This window comes from Geotrypetes seraphini, chromosome 6 (genome assembly GCF_902459505.1).
Source record: "Geotrypetes seraphini chromosome 6, aGeoSer1.1, whole genome shotgun sequence".
NCBI lineage: Eukaryota > Metazoa > Chordata > Amphibia > Gymnophiona > Dermophiidae > Geotrypetes > Geotrypetes seraphini.
The window spans coordinates 38,135,837-38,158,160 of record NC_047089.1 but is presented as its reverse complement, the minus strand read 5'-3'; the positions used below and the strand labels follow the sequence as shown (position 1 = coordinate 38,158,160).

The 22,324-nt window shown below is 44.4% G+C and overlaps 1 protein-coding gene across 3 annotated transcripts in view; it reads left to right on the top strand.

Annotated features, from left to right (window-relative positions):
- Positions 1–22,324, top strand: part of LOC117362065 (protein NPAT) — an 82,198-nt gene that overhangs the window by 28,344 nt on the left and 31,530 nt on the right. For 2 of the 3 annotated variants that reach the window (XM_033947811.1, XM_033947808.1), the window contains exons 7-11: positions 3,729–3,813; positions 3,986–4,115; positions 4,357–4,448; positions 7,148–7,235; positions 8,432–8,531. In XM_033947811.1, coding sequence (XP_033803702.1) covers positions 3,729–3,813; positions 3,986–4,115; positions 4,357–4,448; positions 7,148–7,235; positions 8,432–8,531 — 495 coding nt within the window. The remainder of the gene's footprint in view (positions 1–3,728; positions 3,814–3,985; positions 4,116–4,356; positions 4,449–7,147; positions 7,236–8,431; positions 8,532–22,324) is intronic. The other variant, XM_033947810.1, reaches the window with a different exon arrangement.

The window sequence follows — 22,324 nt, the reverse complement described above, 5'->3', positions numbered from 1 at the left end:
TGATTGGGTGTGTGATACTGGCTCTGTGGGGGGGGGGGGGAAGGAGAAAGCATTTTAAGTCAAAGCCTCTGTATTCCAGGGGCGTACACTCCAAAGTTCAGCACCCCCTGCCATTCAGAGTTGTACCTGTTTCTTGGCCTGCCTCCTTTATCTTTATTTAAAATATTTGATTAAACGCTTATCCAACAGTACAAAGCATTGAACAAAATTTAAAAATTACAGAAAGACAGGCCTGCCTCCTTCCTATGTACTGGAAAGGGTTCCTTGTGTGCCTCCTGGGAAAGAAAGAGGGAGGGGCAGCTTAGTCAGTGGATTTCTTCAGCTGACAGAGTTTCAGCAATTCTGCCTGTAAAGATATTATAATTAATGCGTGGGAGGGAGGAAATGCATCCCCCCTCCCCTTGCTTTTAATCATTAGAATAACTGTGTGGTTAATCAAAATGCAGCCCTAATATATATGTATGTTTTTTGTTTTTATGGTTGTTTTCGTCTTCCCCTGAGTTGTTGGAGGATTTGGTGGGTTTTAGTTTATAACTCATTTGCATATATGATCTCACAGAAATTGTCCGAAAGCAATACTAGTTAAGGGAGGGATGAATCTCCGCAAACCCCACAGATGCTCCAATAAGGATAAACGAGTCTGTATATCTGGGTTCCGGTTTCTTTCATTGATCCATCACCTCCTTCTTGATTGCTTTAAATAATTAAGAAAAAATCTTTATCATTTAAATATGATCTAAATGTAGACTTTTGCAGGAAGCAACGATTTCAAAAGAACTTATCTTAAGAGTATTGTGCAAACGATTTCCACAACTTTGTGAACATGGTGAAGGTTCACTCTATCCCCGACGGGACCCGTTTCACTTTTCAAAAGCTTTTTCAAAGGTTGAATCTATTCAATGGGAGATGTTGTTTGGGGAATTCTATTCACAAAAACGCCAGCGTACACACTCTCTGAATGATAGTTCTGTGTGTGTGCACGCTGGCGTTTTTGTGAATAGAATTCCACAAACAACATCCCCCATTGAATAGATTTGACCTTTGAAAAAGCTTTTGAAAGTGAAACGGGTCTGCCGGGGATACAGTGAACCTTCACCATGTTCACAAAGTTGTGGGAATTGTTTGCACAATACTCTTAAGATAAGTTCTTCTGAAATCGTTGCTTATTGCAAAAGTCTACATTTAGATCATATTTAAATGATAAAAAAATTTTCATAATTATTTAAAGCAATCAAGAAGGAGGTGATGGATCAATTGAAGAAACCAGAACCCAGATATACAGACTTGTTTATCCTTATTGGAGCGTCTGTGGGGTTTGCTGAGATTCATCCCTCCCTTGCCTAGTTTTGCTTTCAGACAATTTCTGTGAGATCATATATGCATATGAGGAGTTAGTTATAATTAGATCTCATCCTGTTGGTTTGAGTTATAGGGTTTTAGTTTATACCAGTGTTCTTCAACCTTTTTACACCTATGGACCGGTGGAAATAAAAAAATTATTTTGTGGACCAACAAACTACTAGGACTGAAATTTAGAAACCCTGTTTCCGCCCCGTCTCCACAAGTTCAGTCTCCACAAACCATCTGATCCCATCTGCACAAGCCTCAATTATTATTTTATATTGAGTGTATTTTATTAAATTATAAAAAGAAACAATATTCTATACAATTGTCATTTTATTAATACAAATAATACAGAGCAAGGATCAACAAAACCCCTGTCTCCCCTCCCCTTCACATATATCACCTCTACTATCAAGAAAACTGAATAAGCCAAATTATTACAGAATGCTACACAGAAATATCATGCTAACAGAATACCGCAGTCACACATGACAGGAATAGTGTTAGAGGAGTGCAACTAGGGCAACTGCCCCCTGATCAGAGAGAGCCCTAAGCCAGCTGGAAGCTAAAGAAGCACTGTCTGGGCTTTGCAGTCCCCAGTTATGTCTAACACCAGCTCTAACAGGATATATATTTCAAATCTGATATATTCTAATCACAAAATAGAAATAAAATTATTTTTTTCTATCTTTTGTTGTCTCTGGTTTCTGCTTTCATCTTCTTTTCACTCTTCCTTCCAGCTTCTGCCCTCTCTGTCTCTTCAATCCAGCATCTGCCCCTTCCATCCACTGTCTGCCCTTTCCCCCTCCCATATGGTATCTGTCTTCTTTCTATGCCCCTCTCCCCTTTCCATCCAGCCTGCTCCCCTCTCTCCTTTTTACATGATTCATTCCAGCTTCACTGCTCTCTTCATTTTATCTCTCCAAAACCAGATCTAGCAAAACCAGATCCCTCTCTGCTTATTTCTCTGCTGACCCCCTTACCATCATCAATCTCTCTACTTTCTCATTCCTGTCTCTCCCCTTCCCTTCCTCTAATCTCCCTGCCAGCTGATTCCTTCCTTTTTTCCTTCTCCCTTCCCTCCTGTCCAGCAGTAACTCTTCCCTTCCCTTTCCCTCCTCCCCTCCCAGCAGCATCTCTCCTTCCCTCCAGGTCCAGTAGCAGCTGTCCCTTTATTTTCCCTTGTCCAGCAGCTTCCCAGACTCCTTTCCCTCTTCCTCTCCCAGCAGCATCTCTCCTTCTCCCTCCCTACAGGTCCAGTAGCAACTGTCCCTTTTTTTCCCTTGTCCAGCAGCTTCCCAGCCTCCAACAGTGGCTTTCTCTCCTCCCTGCGGCTCTCCGTACTTGCCAGCACAGCGATTCACTAAGGCAGCCTTGGTTCCTTTGATGGGTTGTGCCTCCTCTGAGGAAAGAGGAAGTTGCATCATCAGAGGCGGCCGTGATTCAGCAAAAGCCCCAAAGCTGCCTTAGTGAATCGCTGCGCTGGTAAGTACCGAGAGCTGCTGGGAGGGGAGAAAGCTACTGTCGGAGGCTCCCCATGATCTCACCGGCCCTATGTGGACCAGCAGAAAATTGCAGCTCATCAATCTCGCCGGCCCTGCTCGAACCGGCAGGAAATTGCAGCTCAATCTCGCCGGCCCTGTGTGGATCGGCAGGAATTTTCTGCAGATCAGCACTGGTCCACGGACCGGCGGTTGAAGAACACTGGTTTATACCATCTGGTTTGGCCTTTAGAAATACTGGCTGGTTCAAGGCTGGACAGGAACCTTATAGGATGATGTTATATATTCCTTAGTTCTCAGTCTCTTATCTGCTAGTAGGAGAGCTTATACTTGCTCATCAGGAATAGACAGAAGAGACTCAAGGAAAAAAAATTTGGCAAGTAAGAGAGAATTTCTCTATCCAAGGGAAAGAAGTCATTTTGAAAGCCTTTATGCTCACAGCAAAACTCAACTGCTTTAGAGGTTGCTTTTTCAGGTATATGATATTAATATTCTAAATAGTTTTTAAAACTAAAACAATTCACTCTGGGTTTTCCGTAGAATTTGATATGCACTGTTCAGTTTCTCCCTCAGCTTTTCAGCCACTGTTGTGGAGATCATATCCTGGAGTTTGGGAGTTAGCCATATAATACTATTTTCTCACATTTTGCATCTTTAGTCAGTCAGTTCTGTGGGCAGACCTTCCCTTCTGTCAGCTTCAGGATTGACTCTTTCTCACTGTTTCTTCTCTGTCCTAGGTGACTTAAAAAAAAAAAAAAAATCATAATTTTTCTTTAAAAACACAGAACAAAACTTCTTTATAGTGTTAGTATGTATATAGTACAGTACTTTTATGGTTGACTTACCTAGCATCAATTCTCTGTTAATTTGCTGTTTTATTAGCAGGTAGTAGTTTACATGTGTCATTACCTGGACCTTCCGATAAAAGACAGCCCTTGAGTTTGCTGTCTCCAGGGAGTCGAAAAGGGTAAGCCAAATGTTCCATCGGACAGCCTTCTTGTTTTAATTTCTCTGGGGTATTTTGTGGGGGGGTTTCCCATGATTACCTGTCCTGTGATATACAACTATGCTGACAGATGTGTGTTAACTTGATGGCATTGTGCTTTCTGAGCATTCTCATTACATTCTGAATGTTTCAGTGACACTCAGAAGCGAAGATCCATGACGATATCGGGCCCTCACACAACTATTCGAAATATCCAGTGTTCCAGCACATCTACAATAGGAGAAAGTGATGTGTTCCAAGAACTTCGAGAGGGAAACTTCCCTGTGAGTGTATAAACCCAAGGCTTTTCAGTGAATGGTCAGGATAAATGTACTAATAGGAGCTAAAAGTCTATTGGCCCAGGAGCATATAGACCTTTTGCACCAAACATGTACTTAAGTGTTTTACCTTGAAACAGTTACTGACTTATGTATTAAATGTAGTTTTATTTATGGTAAAGTTTTTGGGAAAATGTATTAAAACCAGTGGAGATAAAAAAAAATATAAAATATTTTCTTTATGCAGGAAATGGTTATTCAGAATGCCAGAGACACAATTCTGAGCAACAAATGTCTGCAGGAGAAGCTGGCAGAAAACATCAACAAATTTCTGGGGAGGTAAAAAGCTCAATATATGAGTTTTGACATTGTTGTAAAAGTTTGTTTTCCAGCATTTTTCTTTTCTTGTACACCTTCCACCTCCCTGTCACAGCATGCCTAGGTGGCTTGCTCTTAAAATGCTGCAAGAAAGCATTTTTGTTTTTGTGGGGTTTTCTTGTGTTCTGCGCTACATCTTTTTAAGCTGGGAGAGGCATAACCAGACATTTTTTGGCACGTCACCAGATTAGTCCAGAACCTGTGTGTTATGCCCATCAAAGTAAAAAAAAAAATATATAGGCTAAAGACAGTCTTTAATCACAAAGTAAGGGCCCGCTTTTTTTTTTAATTGGTAGCTTTTTTACATTATTTAAAGTGTTTTCTAAGCATTTCTAACAGCAGCAGGCTGGCTAATCTACTGAAGAGCTTTAAACTAGAAGCAATGGGGCAGCGTGATCAAAGCCCCTGAGTGAGTATAAGCCCTCAGGTAAGTAGTAAATTGCTGAATACCTCTACACTGATGGGAAAAGGGGCAATGTCTGGAAGGCAGTATATACTAATGCTCAAAGTATGGGAAACAAGATTCTGGATCTAGAAGCTGTGATGGAAGAAGATAAATTGGATATAGTGGTGATCATGGAGACGTGGCTCACGGAGAATCATGACTGGGATGTAGTTATACCAGGCTATAATCTGTTCAGGAAAGGCAAGGTAGGAAGAAAAGGAGTGGGAATAGCGTTATATGTTAAAGAGCATATTAAAGCCACACAATTGCAAGATCTGTAGGACAAGGAAGAGGTACTGTGGATCAATTTGGAAAGAGGAAATGGTGAATATATTGGTGTGATATACAGGCCTTCTTCACAGATGGAAGAAGTGGACAGAGATTTAATAGACATTCAGAATATATCTAAAAAAAGGCAAGCTTTACTAATAGGTGATTTTAACATGCCGGATGTTAATTGGAGTATCCCTATTGTGGAGTCTTCTAGAAGTAGGGAAATCCTGGATTCTATACAAGGAGAACTGTTCCATAGTACTGCAACTTGTATTGACAGCATAGATTGACGAATTCTTGTTGATCTTACCACATTCAATGACAGAATTTCAGGTTTCATCTGAAGCGCCGGGAATGGGACCACAGAAAACAAACGTGAATAGGGATGGAGGAGTGGTAGACCCTGATCTATTTTCAGAGTGTTGTGTTCATGAGGAGCTAGCTAAAATAAAGGTAGACAAAGTGATGGGGCTGGATGGTGTACATCTGAGGGTGCTAAAGGAATGTAGGGAAGTTCCGGTTGCTCTGCTGACTGACCTTTTTAATGCTTCTCTAAATTCCGGAGTTTGTTCTCTGATGTAGCTTTAGAGGACAGAGAGGATTCTGGTCCTTGAGCAGACTCCCACACCTGATAGGATACCTGAAGGAATTCACATCCTCCCTTCCTCCTAGTCTAGGCAATTGGGAGAAAACTCTTTAAAAAAAAAAATCTGTATGTAGGGGTACACTATAACTGGGAGTAGTAGTCCAGAATGAACAAATTTTCTGCAGTGAGGAGATGTGTTTTTGTGCTACACAGCTCAGTTTATATCAAGCTAGATTCAAAGGGTCCTGGTGCAGCCCGAGTGAAGTGTGATATATGAATGTTTAGATACAGAAAATACTGAGATCAGTATACTTCCAGCTTCTGGTTGGTGAGCATAACCCATCCATTTTAGGCTGCTCTATTTTGGACTTGAGGAAAGAAAATTAACAGATAAAACCAATTTTTTTCCATCTTCTCTTCATCCCTCTTAAATTTTTGGACCTTTAAAATGAAAATTCCTAGAAATTGAATGCTATAATACTTGTCAGCTAGATTTGTCAAGAATAGTCTCCTATCCAAAGAGACTTGCCTAAATCAAGACTGCCTCTAATTTAGGAAGCAGGTGATGGACTGGCTCTTCTCCCAAGCCTTTAATACATGTGGCAAAAGGCTATCCATTCAGACATCATCTACACTAACTTGTCACACACCTTGTAATTCAGACTAGTTGCACATCCATTATTCTACTTAAATTTTAATTTGCCTACATTTTAACCACCTACCTAATTATCCCAAGAACTTTATTCTATGTGTCTCAACTGTATTTGCCCCTTTGGCTGCCTGTTGTTTCATTGTATCATACTAACATTATAAACATCATCTTTGAATATTCAGTTTGCCTATTAATATATGATATTTGTATTTTGCTGATATCCTGTGTATCATATCCGTTATATGTGCTCTTACATGCTGATTAAATTAAAATATCATTTGTACTCTGCTAATATTTACCTTTTTATTATATGATTGTTCTATTGTGCTTTTTTTTTTTTAAATTCATGTTAGGATTCAGTTTACCTGTCTCCAGGTTTACCTCACTGATCTATATTTACATTTAAATTTGGTCATTTTACTATTCGGTAGCGCCTGGTAGACTGGTATAGTCCTTACAAATGGGTATATATCTCATCATGACCAGCAGGTGGAGACTATACCAGTCTATAGGCTAACAAAGAAAATTAGCAGGTAAGAACCTAATTTCTCCTTACTGTACTGTTAACAAAATTGTTAGTTTTTTTTTTTTTTTTCATTTTAATGTTAAGCTATATCTGCTGTATGCTGCCTTGGGTGAATCTCTTCATAAAGGTGGTTAATAAATCCAGTCAATAAATAAATATTATATTTTTGCATTCTTAGTGACACAAATGCTACGCTCGCTTCCAGACAGACAGACAATACTGCTGCAGAGCCAGACCCAGCCTTTGATGAAATTTTGGCTTTTGAGGTAAGAGATGGTTTTGCATACCAGGAAAAAAAACCAAAAGGAATTGACCCCAAAATATCCACAGAGAAGAAAATCTAGAGAAAAACAAAAAAACTCTGTGGAATGACGATGTTCCTAAAAAGGTGAATACGTGGGAAACAATTGTGCAAGCAGTGTCTCACTTCCGGTTCACCACACAATTGTTTCCCACGTATTCACCTTTATTGGACCCCCCAGGGACCCCTGAAGAAGACTTTTTATCGAAACGCAGACCGTGTTGGGTCCTGTATCCCTAGCGGACTAGGTCCTTTAAGGCTTTTATGTGGATGAATTTATTTTTATTTGGATGATTTTAGTGTACCTTTGGAACTTGACACTTTCAAATAAAGTCCATTTAGGAACATCGTCACTCCACAGAGGTTTTTTTGTTTTCTTTGCATACCAGGGACATTTTATCACTAGTTTTGTGAAAAACCTTTAGGTATGCCTTTCAAATCACACACCTTAAAGGTAACTCTACCATGGTGTGAATACAGACTAGATTTTTTTTGTATTGGGTCTAGTTTTTGTATGTAAAATTGCAGTTGATTTAATTTACAAGCAGTTGAATTATGCTATGACTACTAATCTAGTGCTGCTTGTTTTGTAGTACTAAAAGGCTGATGTTCACAGGCTTTGGGCCCAAGGCATGCCAATGGTGGTATCTGAATTAACTGAAGTCTGTCAAAAAGAAGGGATAATGTATCCATGCTTGCTAATGATATCAGGACAGATTAAGTTCTAATGTCTGTTCTTCTAGAACCCTGAAAATCTTGTAGGGTTATTAGGCATGGATGGGAGGTCTGTGCTGACATCTCACCCACCCCTATGTATGGTTCCATGTGTTCGGGCTGACAAGATGCTCTCTGCTGTCCAACATAAAATAAACACCATGGCTGACAGTGAATTGAGAAGAAAATAGCTAAAGCTCCAAAATCTACCATCTCAATGGGCCCTCTCAAGGCACCTAGTGCAAAAAGAAGAAGGCACTAATGTTTCAGCTCCACTACAGTAAAGGAGGATCTAGGAAAAGGTAGTGCCATTCCTAACAATATAAAAGTAAGGGGGGGGTAGGAAACTGGACAACTTTGTTCTATGAGTTACAATTCTAAAGAAGATCAATGCTGTACTAATGAGATTTTTCATGTCAACACTGGATTAACCTGATGTCTTTTCAGGGTGGAGAAATCCACATGTCTGAAGAGGCTCTCCAAGACATCTTAGAACAGACTGCATCAGATCCAGCATTTCAAGGACTTTTTGATTTATTTGAGTATGGTAGGTGTTGCCTTTGTTTCCCAGGTATTCTGAAAACCAATGCAAACTGAGGAAATGAAAGTGTATTGTGGAAGATTATACTATCACATGATTTTATTTTAATAATCCAAACCTTTTCAGTTTCCTCTTTGCTGCATAGGCTGTAATCAAGTGTGCTGAATTGTTCTGCTATGGGATAGTAGTCCTGTCCAATGTTTGCAGGTAACAAAGCAAGTAGCATGAGTTGATGTGAGCTCCAGTTGCTGTGCTCTAGGCCCTAAGACCCTGCTGATGTTTAGGTTCCAGCAAAGCTACCTATAATAGTACTTCTTGTAGAGTGGATGAGTAGCATAATGGTTAGTGCAGTAGACCGAGATCCTGGGGAACTAGGTTCAATTCCCAGTATAGCTCCTTATGACCCGGGCAAGTCACTTAACCCTCCATTACCCCAGGTACAACCCCACCCAAGAATTACAACTTAGATTGTGAGCCCACTAGGGCAGAGAAAGTACCTACATATAATATGTACAGTGTGTAATCTAGTAGCACTATAGAAATGATTAGTAATAGCATAGATCAGGGGTGTCAAAGTCCCTCCTCGAGGGCCGTAATCCAGTCGGGTTTTCAGGATTTCCCCAATGAATATGCATTGAAAGCAGTGCATGCACATAGATCTCATGCATATTCATTGGGGAAATCCTGAAAACCCGACTGGATTCCGGCCCTCGAGGACCGACTTTGACACCTGTGGCATAGATGATCTTTCTAATACTATCCTCAAAATTCCAAAAGGTTGTCTTTCCATAATTTTGATTTCCATCATGTTCATAAGAATAAGCTATATAACATTGTTTTTTTTCAACTATCAATTAAAAAGTTCAGATCTGAAATGCTGCTTTAGAAAACCCTTATATTGTATCTTGTTTGTAGCAATGATCTGAGTATTTATACGCCTCTCTATACTGAAAAGTAGTAGTCCGTATTGATCAGGCCAGACAAGTGGGTTATGTCCCCCTGCCAGTAGATGGAGACAGAGGAAAAAAGCTCAGAGCTAACTGCCCTCCTTTATAGGTAGCGGGTTCTGCTGCCTTCAGTATTTCTCTTTGTTCAGCTGATGGTGCAGACACATGGCAGCAGGATTTCATTTCTTGTTTGCTTAATCAGAGCTCTAAATTAACTAATGATAGTATACATAATATTTTTCATAAACATTAGTGAAGTGCTCAGACCATATAACCAATAAGAACATAACATAAGAACATAAGAAGCGCCATCTCCGGATCAGACCTTCGGTGTTGATTCAGTGTTGTCACCAAACTGTGGGTAATAAAGGGACCATCATTGCCTTCAATGTCCCTCACCCAACCATTCAAAATTAATAAATAAGTAAATCCTAAGCAGTAGATGACATGTAAATACCACTTATCTGAAATGGCTGGGAAGATTTACTTATTTATCAATTTTGAATGTTTGGGTGAGGGACAGTGAAGGCAATGATGGTCCCTTTATTAACCACAGTTTGGTGACAACACTGAATCATTGGTTATATGGTCTGAGCACTTCACTAATGTTTATGAAAAATATTATGCATACTATCATTAGTTAATTTAAAGCTGTGATTAAGCAAACAAGATTTGAGTTATTTATCACAGAGTTGCATTGGTTATCTCCCTAACTATATTGAATAGCAGGATTTCATTGCCATCCCTTTGGGCACCAAAATTGGGGAGATGAATTTTGTCTTTATTTTGAATGTGTGTGTAGAGTGATATTACTCTGTTTAGAGGATTCCTAACAAATTCAAGGGAGCACTAAAGTGTTGGCTCTATAAAGATGCATTCGAAACTTGAATTTTCTACACAGCTATCTTAATCTTATTTTTTATTATTTATTTATTCAATTTTCTATACCATTCTCCCAGGGGAGCTCAGAATGGTTTAAATGAATTAATGGATAAAGTTACCCCTTCCCTCTTGTTTTAACCTTTATCCCAGGACAAGCAGGCAGCATATTCTTTACGCATGGGTGACGTCACCGACGGAGCCCTCGGTACGGACCTTTTTAACTAGAAAGTTCTAGTTGGCCGCACCGCGCGTGCGCGAGTGCCTTCCCGCCCGACGGAGGAGTGCGTGGTCCCCAGTTTCTTCGTTTCCGCGGAGCGAAGAAGACGTGTGTTTTTCAACTCCGTTGAAATCCTCTTTTTGCCTTCCCGCTCGCGTTATTTTTTCGTTTTTTCACCTTCGGGTGCTTTTTTCATTCAGTTTTAAAAAAATATATATATATATTTTCTTTTTGCTTTATTTTTCGTTCCTGCCCCGGCGGGGCCTGTTGTCACGATCCAGGCCTCGGGGTTTGATTTTGCGGAGGCCGTGTTCCCATTCATGCCCCCGCAGCCCGGTTTTAAGAAGTGCCAGCGGTGTGCACGCCCGATCTCCCTCACTGACCCACACAATTGGTGTTTACAGTGCTTGGGACCGGAGCATCGGGCGGACTCCTGCACCCGCTGTGCCACTCTTAAGAAACGCACTTTGAAGAATCGTCAAATCCAACAAAATCTACTTTTCGGCACCGGCCCGACTATGGACTCGACTTCTTCACCTGCGGCACCGTTGAAATCGGCACCGACCACTTCGACACCGCCTGAATCGACATCGGCGCCACCGGCGCCAGGTAAGCCGGCTAAGAAGCCTTCCACCCTTGAGCGCCCTCCCACCTCGGTGGCGACACCAGTCCTTTCGGCTCCACGCCGCCCCAAAAAACGCTCCGCTCCGATATCGGTGAGTGCCTCGTCATCGGCCTCCTCATCGCCGGAGCGTAGAGCGGCACCCATGGAACCAAAGCAGAAAAAAGTGGTTCCGGTGCCACCCTTGGATGACCGCATTGCGGCCATCCTCCAGGATAAGTTGCAGGAACAACTCCAACAGCAACTTAAGCAGCTCTTGCCCTCTATCTTGGCACCGCTGCTTTCGGTACCAGACCGGCCCGAGCCCCGCACCGTCCAACCGGTATCCACACCATCGGTACCTATGGACTCCTCCATGCCCATTCTCTCGGCGTCGCATCTCCATACCCATGCCGAGACCATCGCCTTGACGACGACCGATCCTCCTCGGGACCGAACAGGGCACCGGTCTTCCCGCGACCCTGACCGGCACCGTTCTTCCCGGGACCGAGACAGACACAGATCTTCATCCCCCGGTACCGTCTCGGTACGCTCCGGCAAGTCTCTGTCTAAAACTCACCATACCGAGCCTTCCACTCCGGTCTCTCGACACGCGCACACCGATGTCAGAGACCCGGACCTATGGGAAGAATCCCCTCCCGGTACCGAGGAGGATGCATCGTCGTCGGACGAAGAGCCCTCGGCCCCCGATACCACATCTAAACCTGAACAATCTTCCTTTTCTAAATTCCTCAGGGAGTTATCGGGGGCCTTATCTTTGCCTCTGGAATCTGACTCTAAGAAGTCACAAGCTTTCCTGGAGGCATTGGATTTCGATCAACCTCCCAAAGAGTTCCTAAAGTTGCCCGTGCATGACATCCTACGGGAAACTTTTTATAAAAATTGGGAGAATCCGCTGACTGTCCCTGGGGCCCCCCGTAAACTGGATAGCCTCTACCAGGTTATTCCAATTCCGGGATTTGATAAACCCCAGCTGCCCCATGAATCTCTCCTGGTGGAGTCCACCTTAAAAAAGACTCAGGGCTCTAGTGTTTATGCCTCCACCCCTCCTGGCAGAGAGGGCAAAACTATGGACAAGTTTGGCAAGCGGCTCTACCAGAATTCCATGCTTGCCAACAGGGCAAACAACTACTCATTCCATTTTTCGTTCTACCTGAAACATCTGGTCCTGCAACTCTCCACCATGCAGAAGTACCTGCCGGAACACAAGGTTCCACTATTCCAGCAGCATATCTCCAGTCTGCTCCAATTGAGAAAATTTATGGTGTGCTCTGTCTATGACTCTTTTGAGCTCACCTCCCGTGCATCTGCCATCGCTGTGGCTAAGCGCCGCCTGGCCTGGCTCAGGGTCTCTGATTTGGACGTCAACCATCAAGACCGACTAGCCAACGCCCCATGTCTTGGAGATGAATTGTTCGGAGAGTCCCTGGATACCACCACGCAGAAACTCTCAGCCCATGAGACCAGATGGGACACTCTCATAAAACCTAAGAAAAAGGCTCCACCTGCTCGTCCTTACAGACCACAGACCTCATACCAGCGCAGGTTCTCCGCTAGACCGCTCAATCCACCTTCACAGCAACCTAGGCGGGCCCGCCAACACCAGCACACCCAGGCTCGTGCCCAGTCTAATCAACCTGCAAAGCCTCTTCCTCCTGCCAAACCATCTCAGCCCTTTTGACTCCTCTCTCCAGGGCTTAGCCAGTCTTCCACCCTCATTGCCTCTTCCTCAGCCAATCGGAGGCAGGCTCCACATCGGACCAGTGGGTCCTCAACATCATCCGCCACGGCTACTCTCAACTTCCAGACTCTCCCACCAGACAATCCTCCCGTAGAGTCTGCTTCTCATTCAGCTCAAACCCCCCTCCTCCTGAGGGAGGTCCAATCCCTCCTTCTTCTCAATGCCATCGAAGAAGTGCCTCCAGAACAAAGAGGCCGGGGATTCTACTCCCGTTACTTCCTAGTTCCAAAGAAGACAGGAGACCTCCGTCCCATTCTCGATCTCAGGGACCTCAACAAGTGTCTAGTCAGGGAGAAGTTCAGAATGCTCTCCCTTGCCACACTTTACCCTCTTCTCTCTCAACACGACTGGCTATGTTCCCTGGACCTCAAAGAGGCCTACACTCACATCCCAATCAATCCAACTTCACGTCGCTACCTGCGATTCCAGGTACATCACCACCATTATCAATACAAAGTGCTACCTTTTGGCCTCGCTTCATCACCCAGGGTGTTCACCAAATGCCTCATTGTGGTGGCGGCCTTTCTCAGGTCTCACAATCTCCAGGTGTTCCCCTACTTGGACGATTGGTTAGTGAAAGCACCTACGTCTCCACTTGTGCTACAAGCCACTCATCATACCATCTCTCTCCTCCATCTTCTGGGGTTCGAGATCAACTACCCCAAGTCGCATCTGCTCCCCACACAGCGCCTCCAGTTCATTGGAGCAGTTCTCGACACCACACTAATGAGGGCGTTCCTCCCCTCCGACCGTCAACGGACTCTGCTCCACCTTTGTCGTCAGGTGCTCCTTCATCACTCCATTTCTGCCAGACAGATGATGGTCCTCCTGGGCCACATGGCCTCGACGGTGCATGTGCTTCCCCTGGCACGACTCCACCTCAGGACACCTCAATGGACTCTGGCCAACCAGTGGTCACAGACCTCGAATCTTCTTTCTCATCCCATCTCTGTGACATCGTCTCTTCAGCGATCTCTACAATGGTGGTTGAACTCCTCAAATCTTTCCAGGGGCCTTCTTTTTCATCTGCCCCCTCATTCCATGATCATCACCACGGATGCCTCCCCTTATGCATGGGGAGCTCACCTGGGAGATCTACGCACCCAAGGTCTTTGGACCCCGCAGGAGCGTCTACATCACATCAATTTCCTAGAACTGAGAGCCATGTTCTACGCTCTCAAGGCCTTCCAGCACCTTCTCTGCCCTCAGGTTCTTCTCCTATGCACAGACAATCAAGTCGCCATGTACTACATAAACAAGCAGGGCGGCACCGGGTCTCGCCTCCTTTGTCAGGAGGCTCTCCGCATTTGGACCTGGGCCACGGCCCGCAGTCTCTTCCTCAAGGCTGTCTATATCCAGGGCGAACAGAACTCCCTGGCCGACAATCTCAGCCGCATCCTTCAACCTCACGAATGGACTTTGGATCCTCCCACGCTCCTCTCCATCTTTGCTCGCTGGGGCACTCCACAGGTGGACCTATTTGCAGCTCCTCACAACCATCAGCTGCCCCAGTTCTGCTCCAGACTCTTCTCTCCTCACCGTCTGGCCCCGGATGCATTCCTGCTCTACTGGACGGATCGGTTCCTCTATGCCTTTCCTCCACTACCTCTGATGTTGCGGACTTTATCCAAACTCCGCAGGGACAGGGCCACCATGATCCTCATCGCTCCTCGGTGGCCTCGCCAACACTGGTTTCCTCTCCTGCTTCAGCTCAGCGTCAGGGAGCCCATTCCTCTTCCTGTGTTTCCTACTCTACTTACGCAACAACGTCAGTCTCTGCTGCATCCCAATCTGTCTTCGCTCCACCTGACAGCTTGGTTTCTCTCGGGCTGACCTCTCCAGGAAATCTGTCTCAGCCTGTCTGTCTCATTTTGGACGCCTCCAGGAAACCGGCCACCCTCCAATGTTACCATCAGAAGTGGACCAGGTTCTCCTCTTGGTGCCTCCGTCATCATCACAACCCCACCTCTTTAGCGGTGGAAACTGTGCTGGACTACTTGCTCTCCCTGTCCAACGCAGGCCTCAAGTCTACCTCAATCAAGTCCATCTCAGTGCCATCACGGCGTTTCATGAGCCTATCCTAGGAAAACCTCTCACGGCTCACCCTCTGGTTTCCCGATTTATGAGGGGCCTCTTCAATGTCAAACCACCTCTGAAGCCTCCTCCGGTCGTCTGGGACCTGAATGTGGTTTTATCAGCCCTCATGAAACCTCCTTTTGAGCCTCTTGCCACAACTTCGCTCAAACTTCTGACATGGAAGGTGCTTTTCCTCATTGCCATCACCTCTGCCAGGAGGGTTAGTGAGCTGCATGCACTGGTCGCCGATCCACCGTTCACTGTTTTTCACCATGATAAGGTGGTTCTGCGTACCCATCCTAAATTCCTTCCCAAGGTTGTTTCGGCTTTTCACCTCAACCAGTCTATTGTGTTGCCTGTTTTTTTCCCGAAACCTCATTCACATCCCGGGGAACAGGCATTGCACAGTCTTGATTGCAAGCGTGCCCTGGCTTACTATCTTGATCGTACAAGGGCTCACCGCTTGTCCCCTCAGCTCTTCCTGACCTTCGATCCTAATCGTCTGGGTCGACCGGTCTCTAAACGGACGCTATCCAACTGGCTTGCAGCTTGCATCGCGTTCTGTTATGCTCGGGCCGGTCTGGCACTGGACAGTGTTGTCACTGCCCACAGGGTGAGAGCTATGGCCGCTTCTGTGGCTTTCCTCCGTTCCACACCCATTGAGGAAATCTGCAAGGCGGCCACCTGGTCCTCAGTTCACACATTCACTACTCACTACTGTCTGGATGCTTTCTCCAGACGGGATGGGCACTTCGGCCAATCTGTACTTCAGAATTTATTTTCCTGATGGCCAACCATCCCTCCTCCCTCTTTGTTAGCTTGGAGGTCACCCATGCGTAAAGAATATGCTGCCTGCTTGTCCTGGGATAAAGCACAGTTACTTACCGTAACAGGTGTTATCCAGGGACAGCAGGCAGATATTCTTACGTCCCACCCTCCTCCCCGGGTTGGCTTCTTAGCTGGCTTATCCTAACTGGGGACCACGCACTCCTCCATCGGGCGGGAAGGCGCACACGCGGTGCGGCCAACTAGAACTTTCTAGTTAAAAAGGTCCGTACCGAGGGCTCCGTCGGTGACGTCACCCATGCGTAAAGAATATCTGCCTGCTGTCCCTGGATAACACCTGTTACGGTAAGTAACTGTGCTTTTTTGTCTCACTTTTCTTTAAATTAATTTGTAGTTCCACCCTTTTCCCCTTTTTGTACTTGTAAGTTTGGTACACGTCTTATTTTAATTAATGCAATCCGTCTTCCCTATTTTTATAGTTTCAAGTTTAAAAATTAAATGGTATTCTTACAAAATTTGTTTGGCTGGGTTAAATGCCTAGAATTGCTTTAGTATCTCTACAAAAACCAATTATGGAGGGTGGGGTAAATTTCCCAAATTTTTATAGGTATCATCAAGCCTATATTTTACGCCAGGGTATGTATTGGGTCCTCTCAGAGCTCTTGGAAAATACCCCTGATTGGTTGTATTTGGAATGGCGACTCATGCTTCCTTTACATTTATCTCATGTTCTCAGTATCAAGATGCCTAGAGTATATAAAGAAAACAGAATATTAATGGATATATGGAAAACATTATGATATGTTAGTAATTTAACACCTATCCCAATACATAAGTCAACTAATCAAACTATTTGGCTAAACTCCAAGATTCAAATTGGCGGATTTAAAGTCGTATGGAAGCATTGGATTATAGCAGGTATACGAACTTTAGATGATGTTATTTCAAATGGTAAACTGCTTGATTTTTCACAGTTGCAATATAAATATGGTCTAAATAAATCTCAAAGCTTTAGATGGTTGCAAATGAAGCAGGCTATTCAGGAGGGGTTCCCTGAATGGAAAAATCTTAATAATCAATATAGTTTGGAGTTCTTCTGCTTTCAGGCGGACTTTCTGGGACACCAGGCCGCACAGTGGTATAAATTGATATCTGGATTTATGAACAAAAAACCAATGCTCTTAGAGATATTTGGAGCTTTGAGATTAAGCATCAAATTTCTGCGTCTCAATGGCTACGAATTTGGTCTTGGAGGATGAGATGTACAGTGTCTGCATCTATGAGACAAACATTGTTCTTTTTGTTACATAGAGCATTTTGGACCCCAATTCGTTTAGAAAAGTTAAATAGCTCTAAGTCTAATAGATGTTGGCATTGTAATATTGAAGTAGGGACTTTAGACTATTTATTATTCTATTGTCCCTTCATCATGGCCTTTTGCAAATCAATTTGGTCCCAAATTAATTGTTTATTAGAGAATCATGTAGCATTATCATATTATACAATTTTATTTGGTATATCAATGAGAACAAAGAGCCAAATTTCATCAAAAAACAATAAGCTTTTAATGATTATGACAGGAGTCGCCATACAGCAAATCACAAGTAATTGGAAGAATTGGAATAGACTAAATTATAACTTCTGGAGAAATTCATTATGTCACATTTATAAAACGGAGAGAACAATAGGTATACAAAAGGGGAGTTATAATAATTTTAAAGAAATATGGGGGCCATTGACTAAATATTGCAATGAATAGATACCATTTTTACTTTATAAGTACAATATGAGCATGAGGGGGTGGGAGGGGGGTATTTGAATTTATTAAATGTATGGTTTAAAAGGGAAGAATATTTAAGTGATATATTTGATTGCATATGAGATTGAAGGGATGGGAGGGGAGGGATTAAATTTTATATATTACCATTATAAATGATAGAATTTCAAGTGATGTATTCAATGTCAATTGTTTAATATGTTTTACACTTGTTGGAAGATGAAAAATAAAGATTTTGGGAAAAAAAAATTGATTAAATCGCAGTTTAAAATTTCAAAACGATGTACAGTTAAAAATTAGGGGAGACGGACTGCATTTACTACATTAAGAAGTATACCAAAACAAACAAGTACAGAAGAGAAAAGGGTGGAACTACAATTTAAATTAAAGAGAGACAAAAAACTGGAAAAACAAGAAGGGAGTAATTTGTCCATTTAAATTAAGATTAAGATAGCCTCATAAGAAATCCAAGTTTTGAATGCGTCTTTGTAGAGCCAGCACTTTAATGCTCCCTTAAATTTGTTAAGGATCCTTTCTTCCCTAATATAACCTGGTAAAGAGTTCCATATTTCTGGAGCTGTGACCGAAAAAAATAGTTTCACATCTTGTATAGATTATTCTCAAAGTCAGAATAGAAAGAAGATTTTTGTCTTCCGATCTTAAAGTTCTTATGGGAGTATAAGGTATTGGGTATCTTTCTAGGAATATTGGTGCTTTATCTGTTAATATTTTGAATGTTAACAATGCGATCTTGTACATCGTTTTGAAATATGAAACTGCAATTTAATCAAACTTTTAATTAAACTTGAAACTTGACCAGTGGTTTTCACAGATCAGATTGCATATTCGTTATGTATGATGGTACAAAGAAAGGTTAAGCAATTTCAAAATCTACTGTTGCATTTTGGCTTAAGGAGGCAATGACATTGGTTTATATCCTTAAAGGTCAGTGTGAGAGATTCAGGGGTTTCCCTCACTGAAGCTGCAGTTATACCCCTAAGCAACATGGGGTGTTAAACAAATCTGGGGGAACTACCTGTCCTAGAATGCACAGAGCTTTGCAGCTCAGTGCTAAAACCTATGAAGGAGTTAATACAGCCCTGCTGAATCAGAGGGGCGGGACTTGGGCAGGGAGAAAGATATATGCTTAGCTCGGAATTATTTGGGAGAGGTCCCTGAGAGAGGAGGTCCTGAGAGAGACTTGCATTAGAGAACTCTTCCCTGGCTGTGGGCTGAGGAAGAGCCTTGGGGAAGTCAAGAGGTCTGGCAAGGACTGTTAGAGGAGCTGACAGTGCAAGACACTTGGTACATGACTAGCTGAGATAAGCCCAACTTATAGTGAGGACTGTGGTATATGTTCATGGGTCTGACTGGGGACTGTTTATTTGAATGGAGAAACTGCTTCCCCTGAGCCTGTGAGCTTCAGATGAGAAAAGGCTCTTGTCAGGGGAGCCATGGGGGTTCCAGAAGGAAGAGTGTGTGGGGGGAGTTGGTGGTCAGCTGGATGCTTCAATCTGTGTTTTTCACTGGGAGGAGCTGCAGGAGCTCATTCTCCAGGTTTTGCCTGTGTTGTGTTTTGAAGCGGATGCGAAAGAGATCCTTCGGGTGGTTGACCTGCTGCTCAAGGGTATTCAGGTGGCCTCAAGGTCTTTTCCTATGCATCAGGCCATCCGTGATGTTATTCAGGCACAGTGAAAGGCCAGTGATGCACTTTTTTGGGTTGTACATTCTATGGTGCATTGCATCCTATTCCTGATGCTGAAAGGAACACCTTGAGGCCGCCAGTAGTAGATGCCGTGGTTTCAGCTATCACTAAGAGAAACACGGTTCTGGTAGATGAGGGCTCCACTCTCAAAGACCCAGAGGATCGTTGGATGGAGTCTTTCCTCAAGCTGAGCTCTGATGTGGCGGCCTTAGCTGTTCAAACTGCAGTTTGTGGTGGATTAGTGGATAGGGCCTGTTTTTCAGTGGGCTGAGCTTGTACAGTGATTGATCAAATTGAGTTGATAAAATTGATATTGAGAGCTATCTTTCTGATGCGATGTACTATTTGTTGCGAGCCTCTGCAAAAAAATATGGCATTGGGCTTGGCTACTAGGCAGACCTTGTGGCTTCGTAGTTGGTCTGCAGATTCCACCTCTAAGTCTAAGCTCAGTCGTTTTCCTTTCAAAGGTTCTTTTTTGTTTGGAGAGGCATTGGACAAGCTGGTGATTAGCATAGGTGATTCTAAGATTCCTCAAATACCTTCAACTTGATAGTTCGGTCATGGGGTCAGTCACTGATGGATCTCATGGCCACGTGCTTCAGCGCCAAGGCAGAGCGTTTCTTCGTTCATAGCAGGGATCGTCAGAAAGAAGGGTTAGATGCGTTGGCCAACAGAAGGTCACCAACAGGCAGTGTCCTTCTTCACATTGTGTCATGCGAGCCATATGGTTCTGGTAGTGCCAGACTGACCTTGACGTCTGTGATATGGGGATCTGATTTGTCTCCTAATTGCAGAGTCATTTGATCTGCCCCTGTTGGACACTCTGCGGACCCAGGGACCCATTCCGGTGTTAGATCTTGGCTTGGCTCTTGAAATGGAGCAGCTAAACAAGAAAGGATACTCGGATAGAGTGGTCTCTATGTTAGGGTCATGGAGGCTCTCTACTTCACGCACCTATGTGCACATATGGTGTTTGTTTGAGCATTGGTGTTCTGCTTGCTCTAAAGTTCTTTTTCGCATTTCCTTGCCCTGCATTCTGCATTTTTTTGCAAGATGATCTAGAGAAGGGCCTCACCTGGTCTTCCTTTCAGGTGCAGGCAGCAGCCTTGACATCCTTTCGATGGATAGTTTGGGGAAGGTGGTTGGAGTCCCACCTGAATGTGATTCGTCCTCCGGTGTGTTCATTGGTTCTGGCTTGGGATCTAAATCTGGTATTGTCGATATTAATTTGTCTGCCGTTTGAGCCTTTGGGTTCTTGTACTCTGAAGGCTGTAGTTTTAGTGGCCATCACTTCAGCAAGATTTGTATCTGAGTTGCAGGTGTTTTCTTGTCGAACTCCCTTCTTGGAATTTTCTAGGGAACGTGTAGTTCTTTGGCCTGCTCCTTCCTTGCTTCCTAAAGTAATTTCTCCTTTTCATGTCAATCAAATGTCCTCCCTAAGGTCTTGGGGAATCGAGAGGGGCCCTTGGAGCAGAGACAGTTGCACAAGTTGGATGTTTGCAGGGTTTTCTGCGTTTACTTGAACAGGACTTGAGCGTTCCGGCACAGATCGTCTTTTTGAGTCCTGGGAGGCAGATGAATGGGTGAGGGAGCATCTAAGACAGGGGTGTCCAACCTGCAGCCCAGTGAAGTATTTTGTGCAGCCCCGGTCGAGGACAATGCAGTGTTTTCCTCTGCTGCCCCCAGGTGTTTACCATCTTTCCAGCTCCCTCCTCTGTCTTGCTGCAGCGTTTGCACGTTTGTGCAGCCCCAGAAACATTTTTTTCGACCAATGCGGCCCAGGGAAGCCAAAAGGTTAGACACCCCTGATCTAAGGTGTCAATTGCGCACTGGATCAAAGAAGCGATTTGCCTCAGCATACCTTCTTCAGAAGAAATCAGTTGCTGAATTTCTAAAGGCTCATTCTACCAGAAAACAGGTGGCCTCCTGGGTGGAATATTCTCTTGTGCACCCGGTGGCTATCTGTAAGGCAGCAGTTGCATTCTTTTGTGAGTCACTATCAGATGGATGCTCAGGCATATCAAGATACTGTGTTTGGTGGATGGGTTCTTGTATCTGGACTTTGAGGATCCAACTTTTGATAGTTACTGCTTTGGGACATCCCATCCATTTGTGCCAGTCTGGAGGGACTTAAAAGAAGGAGAAATTAGATCTACTAATTTTCTTTCTTTTAGTCTCTTCAGACTGGCACAGAACCCTTCCAACTTTATAATTTGTACTAGTCGTTAAGCCCTTTACATTAACGGGTGCTAGAATATATGTGTGTCTGTCTGTGTTTCTTTATCTCTCTCTCCTTGGCCGCTGTCTGTGTCCTTCTGTCTCCCCCCCTCCCGAAGCAAAGCTGTCTGCCTCCAGCACACCCCTCCCCCCAAAGCAACCCCCTTTCCCTCTCCCTAACTGTCTCTCCATGGCCCTCTTCTGTCTTCTCCCCCAGAGCAAAGCTGTTTGCCCTAAGCACACCCCTACCCCTAAAAGCAGCCCCCTTTCCCTCTCCCTAACTGTCTCTCCATGGCCCCTCTGTCTTCCCCCAGTGCAAAACTGTCTGTCCCCAGCACACCTCCCCCCCAAAAGCAGCCCCCTTTCCCTATCTCTCCATGGCCCCTTCTGTCTCCCCCCAGCACACCCCTCCCCCCAAAGCAGCCCCCTTTCCCTCTCCCTATCTCTCCATGGCCCCTTCTGTCTCCCCTCAGCACACCCCTCCCCCCAAAGCAGCCCCCTTTCCCTCTCCCTCTGGCCCCCTGTATTGATTCCCCTGCTTACCTTCCCTGCATCCCGGCGTCTTCTGGCCTGCTCCAGGCCGTGATCGTGGTGGCCTGCCCCAGCGAACCTCACAGGCCGCTCCCCAACCCGGAAGCACGATCCCGTGCGTCAGAGGGAACGTGCCACCGAGGCCGGAAAGCGGTCCGCGAGGCCTGCCATAGCCGGCCACAATCGCAGGCTGCCCTGAAGAGAAGGATCAGCGGCAGCAGCAGCGGTGAGCGAGGGCGGGAGGTGAGGTGCTTGCTTCCGGTTGGTGAGGAGCTTGCTTCGGATTGGTGAGTGAGGA